Source organism: Podarcis pityusensis, assembly GCF_964106645.2.
Source record: "Podarcis pityusensis genome assembly, chromosome: 6".
NCBI lineage: Eukaryota > Metazoa > Chordata > Lepidosauria > Squamata > Lacertidae > Podarcis > Podarcis pityusensis.
Genome location: NC_138030.1, coordinates 66184414 through 66205418, shown reverse-complemented (window position 1 = coordinate 66205418; position 21005 = coordinate 66184414). Strand labels below are relative to the sequence as shown.

The 21005-nt window shown below is 39.5% G+C and overlaps 1 protein-coding gene and 1 long non-coding RNA gene across 5 annotated transcripts in view; one reads left to right on the top strand and one right to left on the bottom strand.

The window, feature by feature from the left end:
• ST6GALNAC5 (ST6 N-acetylgalactosaminide alpha-2,6-sialyltransferase 5) overlaps positions 1–21005 on the bottom strand; it is a 146986-nt gene that overhangs the window by 1854 nt on the left and 124127 nt on the right. For both annotated transcript variants that reach the window (XR_013987343.1, XM_081009001.1), the window contains exons 4-5: positions 12309–12718; positions 5430–5537 (exon numbers count right to left, since the gene is read on the bottom strand). Coding sequence is in view for 1 of the 2 variants with exons in the window: in XM_081009001.1 (XP_080865127.1) it covers positions 5430–5537; positions 12309–12718 (518 nt within the window). In the remaining variant the exon portion in view is untranslated. The remainder of the gene's footprint in view (positions 1–5429; positions 5538–12308; positions 12719–21005) is intronic.
• LOC308478878 lies at positions 669–11613 on the top strand. Of its 3 annotated transcripts, none has more exons than XR_013987345.1 (4): positions 669–733; positions 3513–3610; positions 7198–7331; positions 7663–11613. It is a non-coding gene; the product is annotated as an uncharacterized lncRNA (long non-coding RNA). The 3 variants fall into 3 exon arrangements; XR_013987346.1 differs by having other exon boundaries at positions 6750–7331; XR_013987344.1 differs by lacking the exon at positions 7198–7331.

Sequence of the window (21005 nt, the reverse complement as noted above, 5' to 3'; positions counted from 1 at the left end):
AATTGAAAAGAGATGCTATCATTAATAAACTGACAGGTTCAAAATCCTCCTCCTTCTTTTGGTCCCAGCTCATGCTGAATTTTGAATATTTTTTAAAAATAGTATTTTAAGCAGTGTTTAAATTATTTTCCTGAATCTTACTAAAACATTGCTACTCTAAAAGAAGGCAGCTGAGTGTGCTGGGAGAATTCACCACATTGTTACATTGAGCATGTGAAAGCTTGATGCTTGAAATAGGTATATGTTTAGCTTAGATTTTGAGAAAGAACCTGCAGAGGCATTCAAAGGAACAGGCTGCCAAATGGAAAGCAGACTCCAGCCCTTTGATTCTGCAATTCAAACGCATGAAAGTCCTTCCAGCATGGCACATAGGATAAAAGCACATTTCACTGTAGCCCTAGCTGTGGGATGTCAATAGCCATTGTCATGTGATTTTTAATGGGAATGGAAGTTGTTTACAAAGAAAATTTAATTTAGCAGTAGTCATTTTATTATTTTTGTATGTGAACATTAAAACAGCTAATTACTGTCCTAGGAAGAAAAAGAAACATAACCTCCATCCCATGCTATCCTGTGGGGTGTGTATAATTTAGGGCACAGCATTTAGAATATCTGCCCAAATAATTTTAGCCATGAATTGGTTCAAATGCATTTCCTCTCTGTGTCAGCTGTAGGTTCTTGGAAGAAAAGTGCCTGCATTTAATTCCAGCACCATTTCAACAAAGAAGAAATAGTGAGTGACCTGTACTTGTTTGCTTTTCTCTCTGTGTTTTAAGACTGTGACTTTGGTACAGTTTTCTCCACCTTTCCGAAGTCGTGTCCAATTTAAGCAAACAAAAACAAGACAACACAAAAACCAATCTGGCAGAATAAAATGTACAAGTGACCACAGCAGAAGATTTGCTGGGCACCAATTCCATATCTATCCTGCTACACACAGCAACTAAATGAGCTGCCTGCAGAGCAATGATTCTGGCCTGCTTTCCCTTTACAAAGGCTTCCTAAAATTGAATTAGTCATCTTTTAACATACAGGTGCACAGAATCCTTGGGAAGTTAGACTTCAGCATTTGGGCTGTTATGTTTTAAGCCAGGCACCCCCAACCTGTGGCCCTCCAGATGTTTTGGTCTACAACTCCCATGATCCCTAGCTAACAGGACCAGTGGTTAGGGATGATGGGAATTGTAGGCCAAAATATCTGAAGGGCCACAGGTTGGGGATGCCTGTTTTAAGCTATGTTGTCAATGCAATACTGGAGGTGCTATTTGTAATTTTTGCTACAAACATACAAATTATATACTGGATGATAAATCTGGCAGTCAAAAGGGGACACATTACCTAAGCAAAAGTACTGCATTACAACAGTTCTGTTCTGTTGGGGAAAATGTGACTTTTTCCACCTCTTTCCTTACAAAAATCCTCTAAACCAGGATGAGTGACTAAACACCTTGCAATTATTAAAATAAGGAAGGGTGTTAAACTCAGATGTGAAGGTTTATAGAAAGTTTTGGGTCATTGTTTAGAAGGACTGCATGTTTGTGGAAACTCTGCTAGAGTTTTATCAGTCTGTTTTGAGAAGCTAGGGAAATGACTGATTCTGCAATAAGAAACTGAGGACTGGCAATGTATTAAATCTCTGTTTTGTGTCTTGTTTGCAAGTGAGAAAAGATCCTTTCATTCACCATTTCAGCACCACAGGTGCATCTTGTGGCTGTTGCATGCTAGGCAGTGGGAAGGATACATATTTTTTCAGGATTCTGTCAGGACTGGTTCATGTATTTGGAGTGTTCTCTTTGCGGTGCATGTCAACCACCCACAGGAATACATTTGCACAGAGAACATAGGAAGCAGCCTTCTACAGAGTCAGATCATACGCTCATTTAGCTTGCTACTGACTGGCAGTGGCTCTCCTAGTTTCTTCTCAAATCTGACTGGAAATGGTGATAATTGAATCTGGGGCCTTATGCATGCAAACTGTGTTCCATCACTGAAAATGTTACATGACTCTGCCTCCTGGAAGCTTTTTCTGTAATCAGGGCACTACATTTTTCAGCCGTCTTGGTCACGGTAGTTGCTTCCTCGAGGCCAGAGTTGGCATGTCAGCTTCTACACAGCTGCATGCTGGGTTCTCAGAGCCACCACATTCCCTGCTGGGACATGCCACAAGGAGAAAAACTTAAAATATATTAGCCAGTTATACATGTCCTGGATTTGGAGTGGGTAACAGCTACTAACAGTGATTTCTATGTTCTGCGTCCGCTGTGGGAGGCAATATGCCAGTTGCAGAGAAGCATAAGTTTAGGAGAATGTTGTGGTGCTCAGGCTGTGCTTTTGTTGGCCACTGAGAGGTTGGCCACTGAGAGACTAGACAGCCGGACTACATGAGCCGCTGGCCTGATCCTACAGGGCTCCTTTTTGTGTTCTTGTGCATTGCCATCTACTGTAGGTTTCAAGGCAAGTGGGAGTGTAGCAGTTAAAAATATCTACAGTTGGACTTTTTTGCAGTGTAACATGCAGCAGTACTGCACACATAAAAAAGGAATTCAGTTAACAGCACATGCAAAATAGACACAAAAGGCAATATTTATAAAGCTATACTGCTTTGATCTGTTATTACATAACACTTTAACTGTGCAAAGCAGTTCCTCATTTTGTTACTCGGCCACTCTCAGTATCATGTGTATTCTTAACATTGCTGCTTTCCATTTAGATTAGTGTTTTTAATTCATTCTGTCTAGCTTTCCATTACACAACAGTGGCATTAATTTTATACAAATATTAAAAATTGCTTTTCTGAATGTATGAGCATTTTATAACTTACACAACTCCGCTGGAAAAATGTATGACTAGAACTTTATCTACAAAAGCCATACTTTGGAGTGAAAATGGGTATATATGCATTTAATTATTTTAAAACGTGTCAAAAATAGGTTGTGGATTAAATTAATGTAAGATTTTCATTTTAGTTTAACACGACAAAAAATTCATTATATGAAAAGGTAAAATAATAATAATGCCCTAGTTTGATGCCATAAATGTGGATATAGATGTTCTGCTCCAGAAAGCTTGAACTGTGGTTCTGTGCATGGATCACCCTTTGGATGTGATCTCCAGTAGACAAGAGAGTTCTTTGCACATTTGTGAAACTGTATGTGTGCAATTCATTTCTAGCAAGAAGATGTGCAGTGCTGTGTCACATGAATGGCACTAAGCAAGTAGTTTGCCCTGTCAACTCTTCTATTACTAATAACCTATTCAGGAGGGCTACTGGAATTACTGTCACCCATCCAATCTGCAACCAGATCCTATAAGGAAGGGCAAAAGTAGGTGTTTTAAGAAATACAAAACCACCACTTCGTTGTCCTCTCTATCCTGGCATTTGTGCTGTATGCAAAATCACTGCACTGGTGGGAACAGCACTATGAGGTCACATCATGTATTGTGTTATACTGCACATTATAAAGAAAAAAAACACAGAGTGATAGCGGTTTTGTGCTTTTTGTAATTTCTAGCTCAACTAAGAATTACATGTGGGATGATGGAGAAAAAGCAGCTAAGAACAATGTTTGAGATGGAAGTAGCATGTGGATATCCTACAACAAAGGCATAAGTAAGTGATCATCTAGATAAACAGAAACAACTTTCACTATTTTATGCTTTTACAGTGCTAGTTAGTGGAAATGGCCCTACTAGGAGATCTCGTCTGTACCACTGATCCACCCTCATTCATCTGAAAATACAGAACATTATGTAGACTGGGTTCTCTAATGTCTCTTGGGCCAGATGATTATTACTCCAGTCCCAAACACCTTCAAACTGAGTTTGGATAACTTTTAATGATTTTATCTCTCCAGTGTGAATAACCCAGATTAAGAATGATGTTCTAACTCCCACACTTTGCAATTAAATTTTCATGCTAGCAAATGAAATGCATGAGCAATTTATATGAGGAAGTTGATAGTCATCCTCATTTATTAATATATTATAGCAGATGCTGTTTTACTGCTCTGTGATACTGGACATTAATCAGTGCATTGTCAGAGTTAACGTGCTTATTAATATCACAGCTGGGAGATGTTTATAAGGGGCTGTTTGTAAAATGCACTCTAGTTCCCTAAAATGGCATCATACAATAGCCAGATCTTCCATCAATAGTGCACAGAAATATAGCAGTGTTTACAGCAGCAGTGATGGGGAGAAGAAAAGGCAACTCAAGTGTCTCTTCCATTCAGCTGTCAGAACTTGCACAATGTTATTGCACTACTTCTGGGAGGAAGCAATCATGTTGCCTCAGTGGAGAAAATAAACCCTGAATCTTTATCATTAAACCACAAGTATACATTACAGACAAGCATACTAGTAAAAGATTTAGGATTTTATTTGTCTCTGCCTCTCCCAACCCAACAGCTTCTCATTTATTTCATTCGCTAAGAGGGCAGGTAGAGGCATTCTCAGTGATTCAGGCCTCTGGAAGACAGTTCCAGAGCTGAGTATAACCAAAACTTTGAGAAAATAAAAAAAATCCTTCCAGTAGCACCTTTAAGACCAACTAAGTTAGTTCTTGGTATGAGCTTTCGTGTGCAAGCACACTTCTTCAGAAGCATCTTAAGATATGTTTATTTAATCTGTCCCTGGCAATCAAGGTTAAGTCAGTGGAGAATGACAGTGATAATGTTGTCACCTTTGGGGTGACGTAGGGAATAGAAGTAAATGAAATCTTTAACTTTTATTTTAACATAATTCCTACCCAACAGAGCATCCTGAATGTTGATTATACAGCAAGATCTGCTAAGGCTGACACCAAATTCCTTCATGCATTTGGCAGATATGAGACAGAAGCCACATCTCTTCCACTCGCAGAGGTTTGAGGGTAGAAATGGTGTGAGGTAGACTTCTCAAAATTGCTCTCTGCATGAATCAATCTCCCCAACCCCTGAATTGTTCCCTGGACACATGAAGTATCTAAAGGGCACAGCAATCTAAGTGAAGAGGTCATATGCAACTGACTTCCCACTTTTTGTAAACGTGTGTGCACACACACACACACACAATTCACTCTGCTTCTCCACTAAGAAAATATTGTTTGCAAAATCTTTTAAATTAATATTTCCCAGTGCTTTCCTCCTCTCCCCCCACCCCAAGATTAATTTCATGCCAGTTACAGCATTACGTTTAGCTGATAAATATTCAGAGCCTAAAAGAAACTAACAAGATGTGGATTAATTCTCTCTCACAGTACAAACAAAAACTTAATATTTTATGCTGTGTAATTAAATGCTGTTTGTTGTTTTCAGAAGCCAATCATGGGACTGCTAATTAACGGCCTCAGGAAAATCATACACGTTTTATGGATAGTATAAAATAGACTCATATATTTATCCATAACACTGAATTTTGCAAGCTAATCATAAATCCAGATTAAAATTTACCTGCAGAAATCTGGTGACACCATGCCATAGACGTCTATCCTGTCACATAGTTCTAATGCGATGCTCATTGTAAACCAACCAGTGCTCAGCCAAGTGTTCGACTTCTTCCTGAAAGCAAAAACAATAAAGTTCCTAGGCTGACAAATAACACTTGTGACAGATGTCCACAATACGACAGGTTTTTATATATTAAAAGGTTATAAACACTGGGCAGCCAACATTCATTATATATACTCCCCCACTATGCAATAAACTTATGTCCTGTATTAGCAATTGCATTTTTCATGTTAATACTCCAAAGAGAGGTATTATTTACCTTAGCATCTTGTTGAATAATAGTCACCTTAAAACCCTGTATTTGCATTATTCCTGCTGATTAACAGGAAGGAAAAATCTTCATAACTTCATCTAGTTAATCTAACTCAGAGTGCAATCCTGCAACATAACAATCCCATTGCACTGCAGTGATGTTTCAAGGTAACTTGAGGCATTATGCTTAAGTAACATAATAAACAATTCTGCTACTGTGCAATGATGTTATTCACCATGCTACTAATGCTACTAATGAAGCAACTATGTGGACAATGTTGCAACTGATACTTAAAACTGACAGCAGCAAATGGTACTAGAAAAGATAAGGAGCCCTACTCTACTTGACTAGCACAGGATGACATTGTAGCAATATGGCTACATACCACCCTTCAAGCAATCACAGCTATACTGATCTTATGACCCAGGATATTAGGAAAGCATCTTCCATGATGAGCTCCATTTGTAACAGGGTCTTGAGAACGTGTCCCACCTGTGTCAGATTCCCTAATCACCTTATGAGCAGCAAACATTTTCTTGGCTGCTGAACTGTGATTGCAATATATTTGACTACCAGTTCCACATAAACCTTATCAAAGCAAAAATGGTGGAAAAGAGCCACCTTGCATGTGACAAATGCAAATCTTTGTTGTATTTGATGGCTTCTCCTACCCTGTGATAAGTACAGATACTCCTTAATTTGTTATTCCCATCAACTCTCAAGTGTATGTGTTTAAGACTGTGATGGTAAAACCATATTTTAGCCCAAAACGTTGTAAGCATTCTGAACATGTTTAATCCACGACGTTAAGGCTTTGTTTTCACGGCTACCAAATATCCTGCAGTTCTCACCAGGAAATCTCAGTGCCTCTGCTTTCAGAATACTGAATCAGGTGTGCTGTAATAACCTATCAAGATCAAGCTTTCACACTTCCTCTCCAAAAGAATGCACTTATTCATAAGATTCTTCCCAGAACAGATAGCATATTAATTGAATGACTAATTTCCTAGCTTACAGAGCATCTACAAACTGAGAGGATTTTAAAGTAGTGATTGAAGTTTTCAAGGGGAAGTCACGTATGCCAAATTTTCTTACTGAAAGGAGTCCAAGGACCGATGTAAATGATTTGTACTACTTCAAATGTAAGAATGAGTAAGAAATCAGTATTATATCTGAACTCTTTGTATCCGTGTGAAAACACGATAGGGGTGCAAGTCCTTGGACTCTGAGTTGTCTTGGATCTAGTTATCATTGAAGTGCTAAGCTTGTGACTCAAATGTACTACCTTGGAGTACAGGCGGGGGGGGGGGGGGAGAGCAATCATGTTAGTCCCTATCTGCAATTTAACTTGGTATATCCCAGACAGAGGCTTGCTTCCTCGGAAGGAAGTAGGCTCAGGTTAGTAGTCTGTCTGTCTCACAGGCATCATTTATTATATTCCCTACTTCTGAAATGTAGCATGAGGTGACTTTCATCACAAAACCCTGCATATGGAAAACTAACCAGGAAGAAAGCTAAGGTGAAGTGCTCCATAAGAAGACAGCTCCTCATCAACCTTTTGAGCAAGTTAGAAGAAGCACTTACTTGAAAAGGTGGGTTTCAATGAGCTATTCTTTTTTTATTTTTTTAAAAAATCAGAAGAGCTAAAGAACTACTGCTAAACAGGCTTTTTAGTCAACAAAGACAGCTGAGAATAACTATTTTCCAGCTTCACATCACTATATAATGGGTCATAGACATTGTATATATTCCTCTAGATGTATGCACGATTGGGCCGACATACCTCCATTACTGAAGAGCAAGGTTTCATTTGTCATCTGTTGACTATTTGTTTAACCCCTGATACAAGCCTAAACTTGCTCTGACAAATTCCCTATAGCATGCAACCAACCAAACCAGATTGTATCTTCTTATCACTTTCAGAGCCAAGACTCCTCTAAAAATGACTCCATCAACATGAACATAGCAAACGCTGCTGCCACGACTGTGCCACTGCCAAACCCACCCTTACATAATACTGCTGGTCACACCACTGGGGCCATCTAGAAGAGTATTGTCTACCCTGACTGTCAGTGTTTCTCCAGGGTTTCAACAAAAGTTCTTTTCACACCTACCTGGAGATGCCAGGAATTAAACCACCTGGATCTTTATTTTGTGCTACACAAAGGAGTGTGAATCTCTATCTGCTATCTCAGGTGACCTCATGCATCTGTTCCCCACACATTTCTGGTTAACACAGAAACACCTTATTAAACCATAGGGGGGAAAGGCAAAACACTAGACACTTCCTCAACACTGAAAATGTGTTAGATAGATTGATAAGGATCTGAACAAGACCTTTTAATGTGTGAAGGTCTATAGACTTCATGTACATTGGTAGGTGTTGCACATTTGCAAAGATTTACACCACATCACCCCCTCACTTCAAAGAAAAAATGTTAGTTTGGGTAACATACTGTAGGTGAAGGTGATGTTCTAGATTAATTCAACCAAAAACCAGAACCATGACCCACAACACTTTTGAAATGTATGTTGGCCTGGATTCAGAAAAGTGATGTGCAAATATTTGTCCATGCTACATTATAGCAATTATCTACAAAGAGGTATGCAGAGCAGAGTGGAAAACAAGAGCAGCATACTATTCTGCTTGTTACTTAAGGCAGAATTTATAATTTCACTAGCTAGAAAAAAGCAATACAGTGGTGCCTCGCAAGACGAAATTAATTCGTTCTACAAGTTTTTTCGTCTTGCGATTTTTTTCGTCTTGCGAAGCACTGTTTCCCAAAGTCTTCAAAATCACCAAAGGCTTCAAAAACCTCAAAAAAGGCTACCACACCACGTGCTATGAGTTGCTCCTCGAAGTCACCCTGGCTATTAACGGTTTTAAGAAAAAGGAAACAAACTTGCAAGACGTTTTCGTTTTTTTCCGTTTTTCGTCTTGCGAAGGAAGCCCATAGGGAAATTCGTCTTGCGAAGCAACTCAAAAAACGAAAAACTCTTTCGTCTTGCGTGTTTTTCGTCTTGCGAGGCATTCGTCTTGCGAGGTACCACTGTGGGCTCTTATAAAAGGAAGGGCAGGTGATGATTATTAATAAAACTTAATGGAAAATAATGGGTGAAAAGTCCAACAAGATAAAGAATGTAAATCTGGAAGGACCGGTTTTAAAATTGGTTTTATAGCATAAAAAACAAAGCAAAGGTTACACTGCTTTGTGTTTCTTTCTGAAAGAACTGAAAAAAGGTTCTTACAAAAGACTGTCTCCTGCTTTTACACCTACTACGTTGTAAAGAAAGAAAATGAAGACATGACATGTGCTTATTGAGGAAATCATATACTCTTTTATGTGATGAAGTAACACACTGTCCTGATAATTCTGTGGAGCATACTAAATTACAATTAAAGGCCTTTCTGCTCTATCAAAATCTCATTTATAATCTCTATGGAAATGCTCTTCCTGCAGTTATTTCATTTATGCTTCTTTTATCTAATTACTGTAATATTGGTTCTGAATCATATTTTCTTAATGGACTTTTATTCAATTATAAACTTATTCTCAAGTACAGTTAGTTCGTAATAGAAAAGTATATTGTTCTTCAGCCTGTCATTTGCTGTCCCATTTAATGGCTGTTATTTTCTAAATGTTTCTAACAGGGCATAATGCATCAGTCTTTTCAATCACAGTTCTAAAGATTATTATAGAAACTGAGGTGCCAGCTATTGTACCTATGCAGTCTGATATTTACAATTTATTGTGGCAACCTGGTGCTTGTTAAAACCTTTCCAAAATTAACCTATATTAATTAGGGTAGTATGTCACTCACAATAGCTTTTCTTCTCCCAATTTCCTTTTAACTCAACCTTTCTTTATTAGGCAGTAATTCTAGAGTCCTAGTTTCAATATAGTTAAGTGTTGTCATGTGTATGTCAGCTCCAGCTCAAATTCAGACTTTCTTAGTTGAAGGAACACATTTTGGATACTTCTACATCTAGGCTCAGGCGTGGTTTGGGGACTAAAATTAGCCTTGGTGTTTACTTATGCCAGGAGCTGTACAAGGGGATTGCATCCCTGTTGGTTCTGCTGGACCACTTGGTAGCATTCAACGTTTAGTTGCTCACAGTATACTAGTATGGGAATATAGGGCAATGGTCCTAAATGGTTAGAATTTCCCAGAACATGGTGCTAGAAGAGTATTGCTTTAGCTCCTTGTTCTGTGAGATCCTTCGGGGCTCAGTTTTACCCCTTGCACTTTTAAAATCTACGTGAAGCCCCATTTGGGATTGCGTGCCATTAATATGCTAATGTGTTGCCCTGCTTTATCTCTCATTTTCAACTGAAACCAAGGGAGCCATTGCCTGAACACAGTGTTAGACTGGATGTAGACTAAAAGCTGAGGCTCAATCCAGGCAAGACAGAGGTACTAATGGTCAGGAAGCTGATCCAAGGTTGGAAATAAAACCTTCTGTGTAGCATGTTTTAGGCTGACTTTGAATATGCTAGTTTGTTCTGAAATGGGCTTTTTGGGTACAATATTGAAGGCGTTCACCTATCCACCTGAGGTCAAACACTAACAGAGCCTTTATGCCAACTAAGTTTGCCTCCTGGCCAACACTTAGACAGGAATAACCAGCTGCACAGATATAAGATGGGGGGCACCTGGCTTGCCAGTAGAACATGTGAAAAGGACCAAGCAGTCCACAAGCTTAAGGAATGTGATGCAGCAGCAGCAGAAAGCTAGCTAATGCTATTCTAGGCAGCATCAACAGAAGTATAGTGGAAGTTCTGCCTTGGTCAGAACACATCTGAAAACTGTGTTCAGTTCTGAGCACCACAGTTTAAGGAGGATAATGACAAGCTGGAATGTGTGCAGAAGAGGGTGACCCAGGCAATAAAGGATCTGGAAGCCAAGCCTTATGAGGAATAAGTTGAGGGAGTTGGGTATGTGGAGACTGAGAGGAGATATGATAGCCATCTTCAAATATCTAAAGGGCTGTCACATGGAAGATGGAGGAAGCTTGTTTTTTTCCTGCTCCAGAGGCCAGTGGCTTCAAGTTACAAGAAAATAGATTCTAACCAAACATCAGGAAGAACTTTCTGACAGTAACAGCTGTTTGACAGAAGAACTGACTGTTTGAGGTTTTTAATCTGAGTTTGGATGGCCATCTGATTCAAGTTGAGATTCTTCCATTGCAGGATGAGCCTTGGAGCCCCTTCCTACTGTACAAATCTATGATTCTATTATATAATGCAATATCCAATAAGAATTGGGAGAGAGAGCCTAGAGCTACAGTGCCGCTAACTTACTCCTAGACACATTTTTCTCAGGTGGTCTCTTTGTTTCCACAGATCTAACTTATGGTGCTCACTAGCATACCCTACTTTGTGATCTACAAAATTCAGACCCTCCCAAGGTGATTCACACTTTTAAAAAAATATTAAAAACAATTTAAAGCAGAAGATATAAAGTCATTAAACCGTCCAACATAATACCACAGATTCAGAGCAACAACATTTACATGACAGGCCAACAACCTCATTCACATAAAAGCTACTCAGAACAGCAAAACTTGAAGGTCCAGGATTTTCAAAAGGATAGGAAGGTGTGTTCACTTTTAAAATGAAGAACTTTTCCAAGCATACAGCAGCTTGGGATATGAAAATCATATTTTCCCTTAGCAGTGTGCCTCAAAAGACTTCCATTGCGGATAACGGTATTTTGAAATGGAAAGTGCAGATAACTTTATTAGATAGATTTACTTCTTTCTAAAGTGAGCTCTTAATTTATACATAAATGCATTAAGTGGTGCTTATGCTGTCATTATGTTTTTACTATGTAATGAGTAAATAACTAATAAAAATAAATGCATCTTTTGAAGGAGGGGTGATATCATTTCCAGCCCTATCTAGAGAAACATATTAGTCACCTATTATTTTTTTAAAAAAATGATTTGAAGATCTGTTTGCAAGCCATAAATAGGCTCATAAAGAGCTAAGTATCATAATAACTTGGCCTTTCAAAGATGGAAGTATAAGAAGGCACACTTTAGAGGCACCTAATGTATGAATAATGTGTATTTGTTTTACAAGAAGCTTTACAGCTGCAATGTTCCAAGAATGCTTATATTCAATAAGTAGCCATTATAATTCACAGAATGGCAGCATAGGCTCCATAAAGCAAAACCCATCAATTCTGATTTTTCAAAACCAGTAAAAATCTGCTTTCAGGTATATTACCTAAAGTGAGATTTAAATTCAGCATCGATGTTCTTTCTGTGCTACTCTGCAGTTCTGTTTGCTGACAGTATTTGGCACACACTGGTTTTCAGTATTAAAAACTGATGGGCAAATAAATTATTTGATTGCATGTTTGTTGCTTATGCTGCAAAAGCCAAGCATTATTATTTGATGCATAAAATGAAATAATGCAACAGGTTATTGGAAGCTAAGGGAAGGCAAGCACATTGTGTAGTGTGATCCCATTGATGAACTTATGATCAACAGACCTGACATTCTACTAAAACAATGACAGTGGCTCTCCAATATATTCTCATGCAGTTGCTTCTTTCTTACCTGTCTTTTCCAGTTTCCCGCTTGAAGAGATCATCAATTTGAAGCATCTTGTGCCGGGATATCATGTATACTTTTAACTGAGGTAGTATCTGATTCATCAGTTGCAGATTGTTATAAATTAATCCTTTTCCATCTCTCCTCATGTTGCTGCCTGGACCCCAGAAGATAAATACAGTCCCTTGGCTCATATTTAACAGTTCATGGCGATTTCGCAAAATTCTCTGCATACTGGAGTGAGCGATGACTCGCAGACTTGTCTTGTTTCCAACATCTTTTACAAATCCCCGTGTGGGCGCATCGTTCATTCGTATTACACACTCTGTTTGGTCAATCTTCTTCCCTTGCTGGCTTCGCAAGAGGTGTCCAGAACTTGTTACTAGGGCACAGCTTGCACAGTGCATTTTCAAAGGCTGCGGGGAAAGAAATGTCTTAGTACAATATACACCCTGTTGGGCTGAAATAACGACAGACGAGTAGCAGGTGTCATGTGAGAGGCATCTCTGGAGCAAGCCCCAAGAAGACTTTTTTATTGAATATTACAACATTGCCACAGGTGCGCTAGTTGCTGATTGGTTGATAAAAACACAAAGCAACTTGTTGCTGATTGGTTAACACAAGTACAAGGCGAGGGTTACATATAGGCATTAATCACCAATAGATTAAAGGCTGGGAAAGGGAGCACAGAACTAGACAGGCATGAAACCTCCTAATTAAATTATAACTAATGATTGATATAGCATGACTAAAACAATTACTAATGATTGATCATAACATCAACAACAACAACAACAAATTTATTAAATTTGTGAGGTCCATGCCTTTACACAAAATACCATAAAACATTATTAAAAGATAAACAAAAAGATTATAAAAGTAAGCTAAAATTCATGCCATGCTGTCCCAGCAAGGAAACTACCCAATAAACCCCACCATTCAGGGAAGAAGATACAACAACAGGTTAGGAGAGCAATGGGAGGGACCTCACCGTTTCATCCAGGAACCATACCCTAGTTTTCATAGCCTTCACCACAAAGACCGCTACCACGTGAGAAATCCGTGGATCAGCGTCCACCAGTAAAAACTTTACTTGGTCCTCAGAGTTGACTATTGATTGGGGAATAGTTTGTAACATCGCATCCCTGAAGGCCGAATAGATGGGACAATACAACATGTAATGTATGAGATCCTCTTTGGTTCTCATATAACAAGGACATATCCGCTGCTCTACTGGGATTTTTGCATATCTGCCTGACAGATAGGCCGTAGGAATGGTTTGAAAACGGGCCATAGTAAAGGCTCTCCGAAGAGTGGGATTGGTGATATTCGCCAAGTAATTGGCGCAGATTTTGACTGCTTTCAGTCGGGGAAACCAGTGGGAGGACCCTGGGATCTGTATTTTTGTGGTATCTAACAGAGCGTCTCTCTCCAGGATCCATTTCCGGAGTTTGTCCGGGCTCCACCGTTTGAGGATATTAAACTCCGGTAGGGTGTATCTAACCAGGATCTCAGATAGGTTTTGGCGCCAAGTGGTGTTCTTTTGAAAAGATACAAAGGCTTGTTTGGCCAATAAGGTGTTTGAAGTGTTTGCAAGGTTGATGTAAAATCGTAGGAATCTTAAGTGGGCCCTGGCAGACACAGAGGGTAAACCAACCTCCACCCTCAAGAAAGCTGCTGGGGTTCCTTGAGGAAGGCCTAGAATCCTCTTGAGATAGTAGTTTTGCAAAATTTCAAGCCGTTCCAACAGCCTCTGGTTCCACCCCCAGAGTTCTATCCCATGATCATAACATGAAAGAATATAATAATCGAGTTCCGTAGATGTGGTCAGCTATGCATTAAGAACAGGTCAGAGTGTAATGTTTTCATGAACTTAAGATGAACTGAGCATCCTAAAGAAATGAGGGAATGTCTTGGTATTTAGAACAGGTTGTACAGTATGTACAGAAGCAGAGAAAAGCTTAGAAGCGAGACTTCCCAGAATGCCAGAGAAAAGAAGCAGGACTTCCCATAATGCCACAGTTATGTGCAGAAAGAGAACTCTCCTTCAACACCCAAATCCTCCGAGAGGTAAAGAAAATGAGAGGAAGCTTGAGAAAGAGAAATGACTGAATACAAATGGTAGGCTTCCAATATAATTATGCAGAGTGAGCCCTTCTCTTCTTCTTGAGTAGACACATAGCTTGACAGATATAGCTTTTATATTGCTATCCTTACTGCTTGAAGTTGTTGTTTTCTGGGGGGTTACAAGAAATCATTGTTCTATCACTAATCCAGTTTATTTCCCTCACCATACCAGTTTTCCTCCTACAGCCCCCCCCCCCCACACTTCTGATATTTTGAAAAATCCAGGGTGGTCAAACATGGGCATGGGTGTTTTTATGTGCAATATTCCACATTTAGTAGTGCAGTGTTCAGGGTCTGTGATTGACAATGTTTTCTGCAGGTTCAAGTTTGAGCATCTCCCTCCCCCCCCGGTCATCTTGTTTGACAGGAGACCTTCCACTTATCAGTATAATAGTGGATATTGAGGTAGAAGCCTTAGTTTCCAGCTAATCCTTACCTAATCATCATGCCCATAATGACAACCAGCACCTCCAGTTAGAATTTGAGAAGAATAACCAGTTTGTCCAATGTTCAGTATGGTGAACGCAATAATTTCCTATTGTCTGATCTGGAGAATATAGTGGGAAAATGCACTTCAGGAACAAAAAGATCAGAAAACGGGTGTAAATGTCAATATTTTAAAAAATGTGCAAAGCTACTTCCCTACTGAGCAGATAATCGGCAATCATCTTAAATTACACGGTGCAAATTAAGATTAAATCATAGGACTCAGCTCACTATGAAGGAACATTTTAGTAATCGTAGAACTTCCTTCTTTGGATTTTTTTCCAGAAAAAAGGAGGAAGGATTTATTAGGAATGGCTGACCTAAAAGGGGAGCATTCTTCACATACAAAAACAGTGCCTACATCTTTCAGCAACATTTCAGGCAACTAGTGCAGTGCCCTCACTCTGAGCTAGCTTTGTTTGCATCTGTGATGCTATAATACAGGCTGTGTATAATTGCAGTTTCATCACATTCCCTGTGATCCCGAACTTAAAAATAAAGGATTGGGATTAACCTAAGGAGTCCCATCAGCAAAAGCGAAGTCCACACAAGGACTTCTGCTTGTGCAACAGGGCTTCCCTCCTACACAACTAGCTCAGAGGGGGTGTCTGTCAAGAGCGCTGGACCATTTCATTTGGCAAGCTGAAATGCTTGTGCTGATTGAATGTTTGACATAGAACATTGAATTCCTCCCTTAGAAACAAAGAGCAAATAAGGTAGGTCTCTCTCTCTCTCTCTGTGTGTGTGTGTGTGTGTGTGTGTGAGAGAGAGAGAGAGAGAGAGAGAGAGAGCGTGCTTAAGGAAATACATAACATGTGAAAGCACAGCCCTGGGTATGACATATTGTGACTCAAGTCAGGAGCTAGGTGATTCATTAGGCAGTTTTTCTGTATATAACTGCATCTGGAAGCTGGTATACAAAAATGGAATGCATTCACATATTTTCTTCCAATGTTAAATGAGTTCCCAAAGCTCTGAAGTATCGGTTAGTCTCATCTACAGCAGCAGGGACAGAAGAAATGTCAAAAAGCATATAAAGTATTCTGAGTTATTATGTCCAATTGCCTTAGAGTAAGTGGTGCCAATAAAATAGCAATAACTTGTCAACTGTGATGTTACATTTTACTGCAGGACATGAGAATATGTAGCAAGTATTTAATCCTTCAGGGAAGAGTAGTCCTTGCACTGTAGTTAAGAATGCCACTGTGTTTCTAATACTGTCCTAGATTTAGCTCTGTTTTTTATTGTACCACCTGGCTATTTTGGTGGGCTAGATCATGGCCATAATTGTACAATTTTTTTGCAATAAGCTAGAAGTGTTTAGATAAAGTTTCCCTTTTCTAAATCAGGAGTATTAAATTCAACCCATTATCTATAGGTCCAGTGGGACATTTTGTTTTCTGTATCAGTTGATTAAGGTCAGATTCAACTGCTTTTAAAGCTAAAACACTATACACACTTAACTAGGAGTAAGCTTCACTAAACTCATTAGCACTTACATTTGGATACACATGCATATAATTTTACTGTAACTTCTAATGATTTCAATGAGAGATATTTAAACACATGCTTAAACCTCTGGCATTTTATTCATAGAGGCTTTAAAAGGCTCAACTTTTGACTTGCATCAACTTCACCATTACATTTGGTTTTCTTGGAAGTGTGTATGCAGTTTCAACCAAGCCTCTTCAAAGCCAACCTAGACTGCCACTCCAAAAATTGAGTTCTTAACAAATGGTAAGTAGAATTTGAGTTCTTGCCAAACGGTCTTCTGCAGCTTTCCTAAAAGAGGCATTTCATAGAATCACAGAGTTGAAAGGGGCCACAAGGATCATCTAGTCCAACCCCTGCAATGCAAGGATCTTTTGCCCAACGTGGGACTTGAGTTCACAACCCTGAGATTATGAGTCTCGTGCTCTCTACCAACTGAACTATTTAGCTAGTATTTGATTTAAAGGATATTTCTTAAAACATGCCATTGATAATTCAGCAAGATCAAGCCTCCCAACATTTACATCCCTTCTACTGGTTGTAAATGTAAACGATAATCCAGTTGAATTAGGCATGCTGAAGTCCAATGAAATCAACAAGCCTCTTGAAAGTAACTGTGCCTTCTTGGACTAGCCCAGATCTTCACACACCCTACATATCTTACAGTACAAAATATCATCCCGACATATTGGTGAACAGAAATAGTGTTACTGTTTTTACAAGAAGTAAACACAGCTCAAGGTAGAGGGAAATCTGAAAGAGAGAGTTGTCTAGTTTGGCAGTTGAGAGAGAAGAGACAGAACCCTTCAAACAAAGGTCTAAAATTAAGGTGAGAAGAGTATTCCCACCAGATCTCCATACTTAATAGGAACAGAGGAAGCTGCCTTTTATTGATTGAGTCAGACCATTGGTCTGTCTACACTGAATGATAGTGAGTAGCTTTCCGGGATTTTAGAAAGGGATCTCTCCCATCCATAATCCTCCCCCTGGGGTTGAGCCTGGGACTTTCTGCGTGCAAAGTAGATACCCTACCCACTGAGCTATGGCCCTTCCTCAAAGGCCTAGTTTGTAGTCCAAGCAAGCACCCCTCCTTGACATCTGAAGGGCCACAAAAGAGCTCCCAAAAAAGTTGATCTGGTGGGACTAGCCTACAGTTTTGCTTTATGGGCATGTAAGTTCATGAGTTCCTAGTGGATATGCAAGGAAGGATCTGTTTCTGTTCCAACCCCATGCTTATTGCATGCAACACTGTTTCTGTTCCACCTCCGTTCTACAGTTCAGGTTCTGACACGGTTCTTGCTGCCCACATTTTATGCAACCAAATGTGTTATCGTTATGTTACTCCCCACCGTTCATTTCAGTGCAAAGAAAGAGCAATGCAACCCGGGGGGTGGAGGGAAGTCATGCACATGTACATATTTGCAGACCAAGAGGGAATACTGATCATATTCACTGGCTCGAGTTCTATTCCAGACATCGGATGAATAAGCAAACATTGGCAACTTCCGCTCCCATTTCCTTCAGAATTCTCTGACATCCCTAGTTAACTAGTTGCATGGTTTGTTTTTTGCTTTCCTGGGGATATGCAGCCAAATGGAAAGCTGCTATTCCATATTAAGCATTAAAAGCTTGGTCCTGAAAGGTACTAAGTACATTCTGTGCCTGACAGAAGGCTCTTACTACATTATGAAAATTAGCTCCCGTGATTTCCTGTGGCAGTGAATTATCTATGTGTCATTAGACACACAGCTAGTGTGTCTCCATATATTAATCTCACGTGCCCCTTACAGTTCTTAACAGGAAAAGAGCTGAAGTCAGCATGGTGACACATCACTTAGTGTATGAAAGACATATATGTATGAAACTGTTTATAACATCAATGTTCCATGGTTAAAATTAGCAGGAATCAGTGGCATTGCTTCACTGAGCAGAAAGCAAGCCTCATCTCTTCCTGTTTTGGCAAAGCACTTGCTTGTCTTCTAAGTATTTCTTAAAATGCTAAAAATTTTGAAAATGTAAAACACTGCTACTCATATGTGTTCATACATTACAATTCAATAAATATTTCTGTATGAAAACATTCAATGGCTTTTCTGTAACAAAATTTAAAACAAAACTAAAGTCTTGTGGTGAATTAATCCATTTACATGCTGGCAGAATATCTTTATAGTCTCAGCATTCTTAACAGATCCAGGTCTGTTTGCATTCACAAATAAAAATTTATACACTCCTAAGGGAGGTATGACAGTGGATTGGAATATTTGTGCCATTTGTGACCTGAGATTCCAAATGAAATGTGCCCATCATACCTTTACACATTTACATGTTACTTTGATGGATTGCCAACCAAAAGGTAGAAAGGTAAGCTAACTACTTTATCACAATACTTGAAAAGGCAAGATGAAATGCTAGTCAGGTTAAGGAAAATGTAACTGCTACCAGACTTGACTCATGTAAGAATAGACACACAATAAGTTGTTTTTTTCGTCGAAACTAATTCCTACTAGATCTTTGCCTACTCATCAACAATGTATCCGTTTTTATCTTGAATCAGCCACCAAAGACTCTACATTCCAAAAAAGAAAATAAACAGAGCAACATTTTTGGAAAAAGAAATGCTGATATGTTTTAGAAAAAAAACAACCAACTATCTCTCACCTGTATACTCCTACATAACCTTCCCATAGTAATTCATGCTCTGGTCACATCCAGACTCCATTACAATAACACATTCTGCAAGGAGACTTTAAAACAACAAATGTAGCTTTCAGAAACTACAAATGACATAGAATGTAGCCAAGAGGCTCTTGCCGGAAGTGGGCAATAGAGAGGAAATACTACCAATTCTGACCACTTCCACTGGCTTCCAATTGGTTTCCAGGTCCAACTAAAGTGCAGGTTTTGACCTGTAAAGTCTCAAACTTTAGGCGTTGGCCCAAAAGCTTCTGACCCTCTGAGATCATTCCAGGGATGAGAGCTTTGCAGCAATTAAATCCAATCATTAACCAATGCTCACACTGAGCACTCACAAAGGGCCCACCGCCGTTTCCCATTCCCATGTTCCAAAGGCCCAGAAGCTTACCTTGAGGCAGGACAAGGCAAGGTAATAGGTATTCCCCAAAGTAGCTATTCGCATTGAGGACTAGGGCTGGCAATCCAAAATATTCAGTGGGGAAACTGACACTACAGGTATTTCCATCAGGGGCCCCTGCTCACTTTGATGCTACTTGTGAGCATTCAAGGAGCAATTCTCACTTTTATGAGCACTGCTATGTGAATTATCTGAAGAAGTGTGCTTGCACACGAAAGCTCATACCAAGAACTAACTTAGTTGGTCTTAAAGGTGCTACTGGAAGAATTTTTGCTATGTGAATGTTCATGATAGCCCTATCCTCCAGTGGCCTGGGTTAAGGGGCACTGCAGTGGTTCATATAAATCAAACAATTGCTTAACTTGATTTTAGGTCCCTTCATTGTTTGAGGCCTGGTAGGAATTACTTTGGAGAGGTATTTTCTGTGTTGTGTGTTCTGATCCTTACAGTTTTCCAGCAGTAAGCTGTTTTATTTCAGAGGGTGTTTGGTATATTCTGAGTGTCTGTATTTGAGACTATTAATCCCTTGGCTCCCACTGCTGACTTTTGTTTAACAAGTGTGTTCATTTTGTGCATTTAACATGTGTTATATATAAGTTGTTTTCTCTCTCCTGTAGGCTTCCCTTAGTGTAATTCAGCACAAAAGGGGGCATACAGATATTTAATAAAATAAAGACACATGCACCAGTAATAGCCCAGTTGGAGATAGGGAGTAAAGGGGGGAATGACAGGCTTAAGCAAAGTAAAATACATAGGTATCTTGCATCCAGCTTGCATTTAAAACTTGCATGTCTGTGACTGAAGTTATGCAGAAATAAACAGCTGTTTATAGTTCACTGGCATAGTGTAACTTCCTGTGTCAGTTTTGTCTTTTAACAGTTGCATTGCTGATTACAATTTCTAACAGCTATGCTCTGTTATAGACTTATTTTCTGAAGAAATCGTGTGAACTTTTATTCAAAAGTACTAGGCTCTGAATATTCAAAATACAATTTAAAAGGGCAAAGGCTAAAATAGACTATCTTCATGTATACAGTGACTTGTTAGGATTGGGAACATCCGAGGAAGTCATAGCTAAGTCACTCAACTTAGTTCGGTCTAAGGTAAAGGTAAAGGGACCCCTGACCATTAGGTCTAGTCGTGACTGACTGGGGTTGCAGCGCTCATATCGCTTTATTGGCCGAGGTAGCCGGCATACAGCTTCCAGGTCATGAACAAGAGCTGCGCATGGAAACACCGTTTACCTTCCCACTGGAGTGGTACCTATTTACCTACTTGCACTTTGATGTGCTTTCGAACTGCTAGGTTGGCAGGAGCAGGGATCGAGCAACGGGAGCTCACCCCGTTGTGGGGATTCGAACCGCCGACCTTCTGATCAGCAAGTCTTAGGCTCTGTGGTTTTACCCACGGCGCCACCCGCATCTGTCTAACCAACTGTTAACTGAAGGAAGATTGTTTTGTGAATAGGCAACATTTCCCAAACTGTGTCCTGTGGGACCTTGAGATTG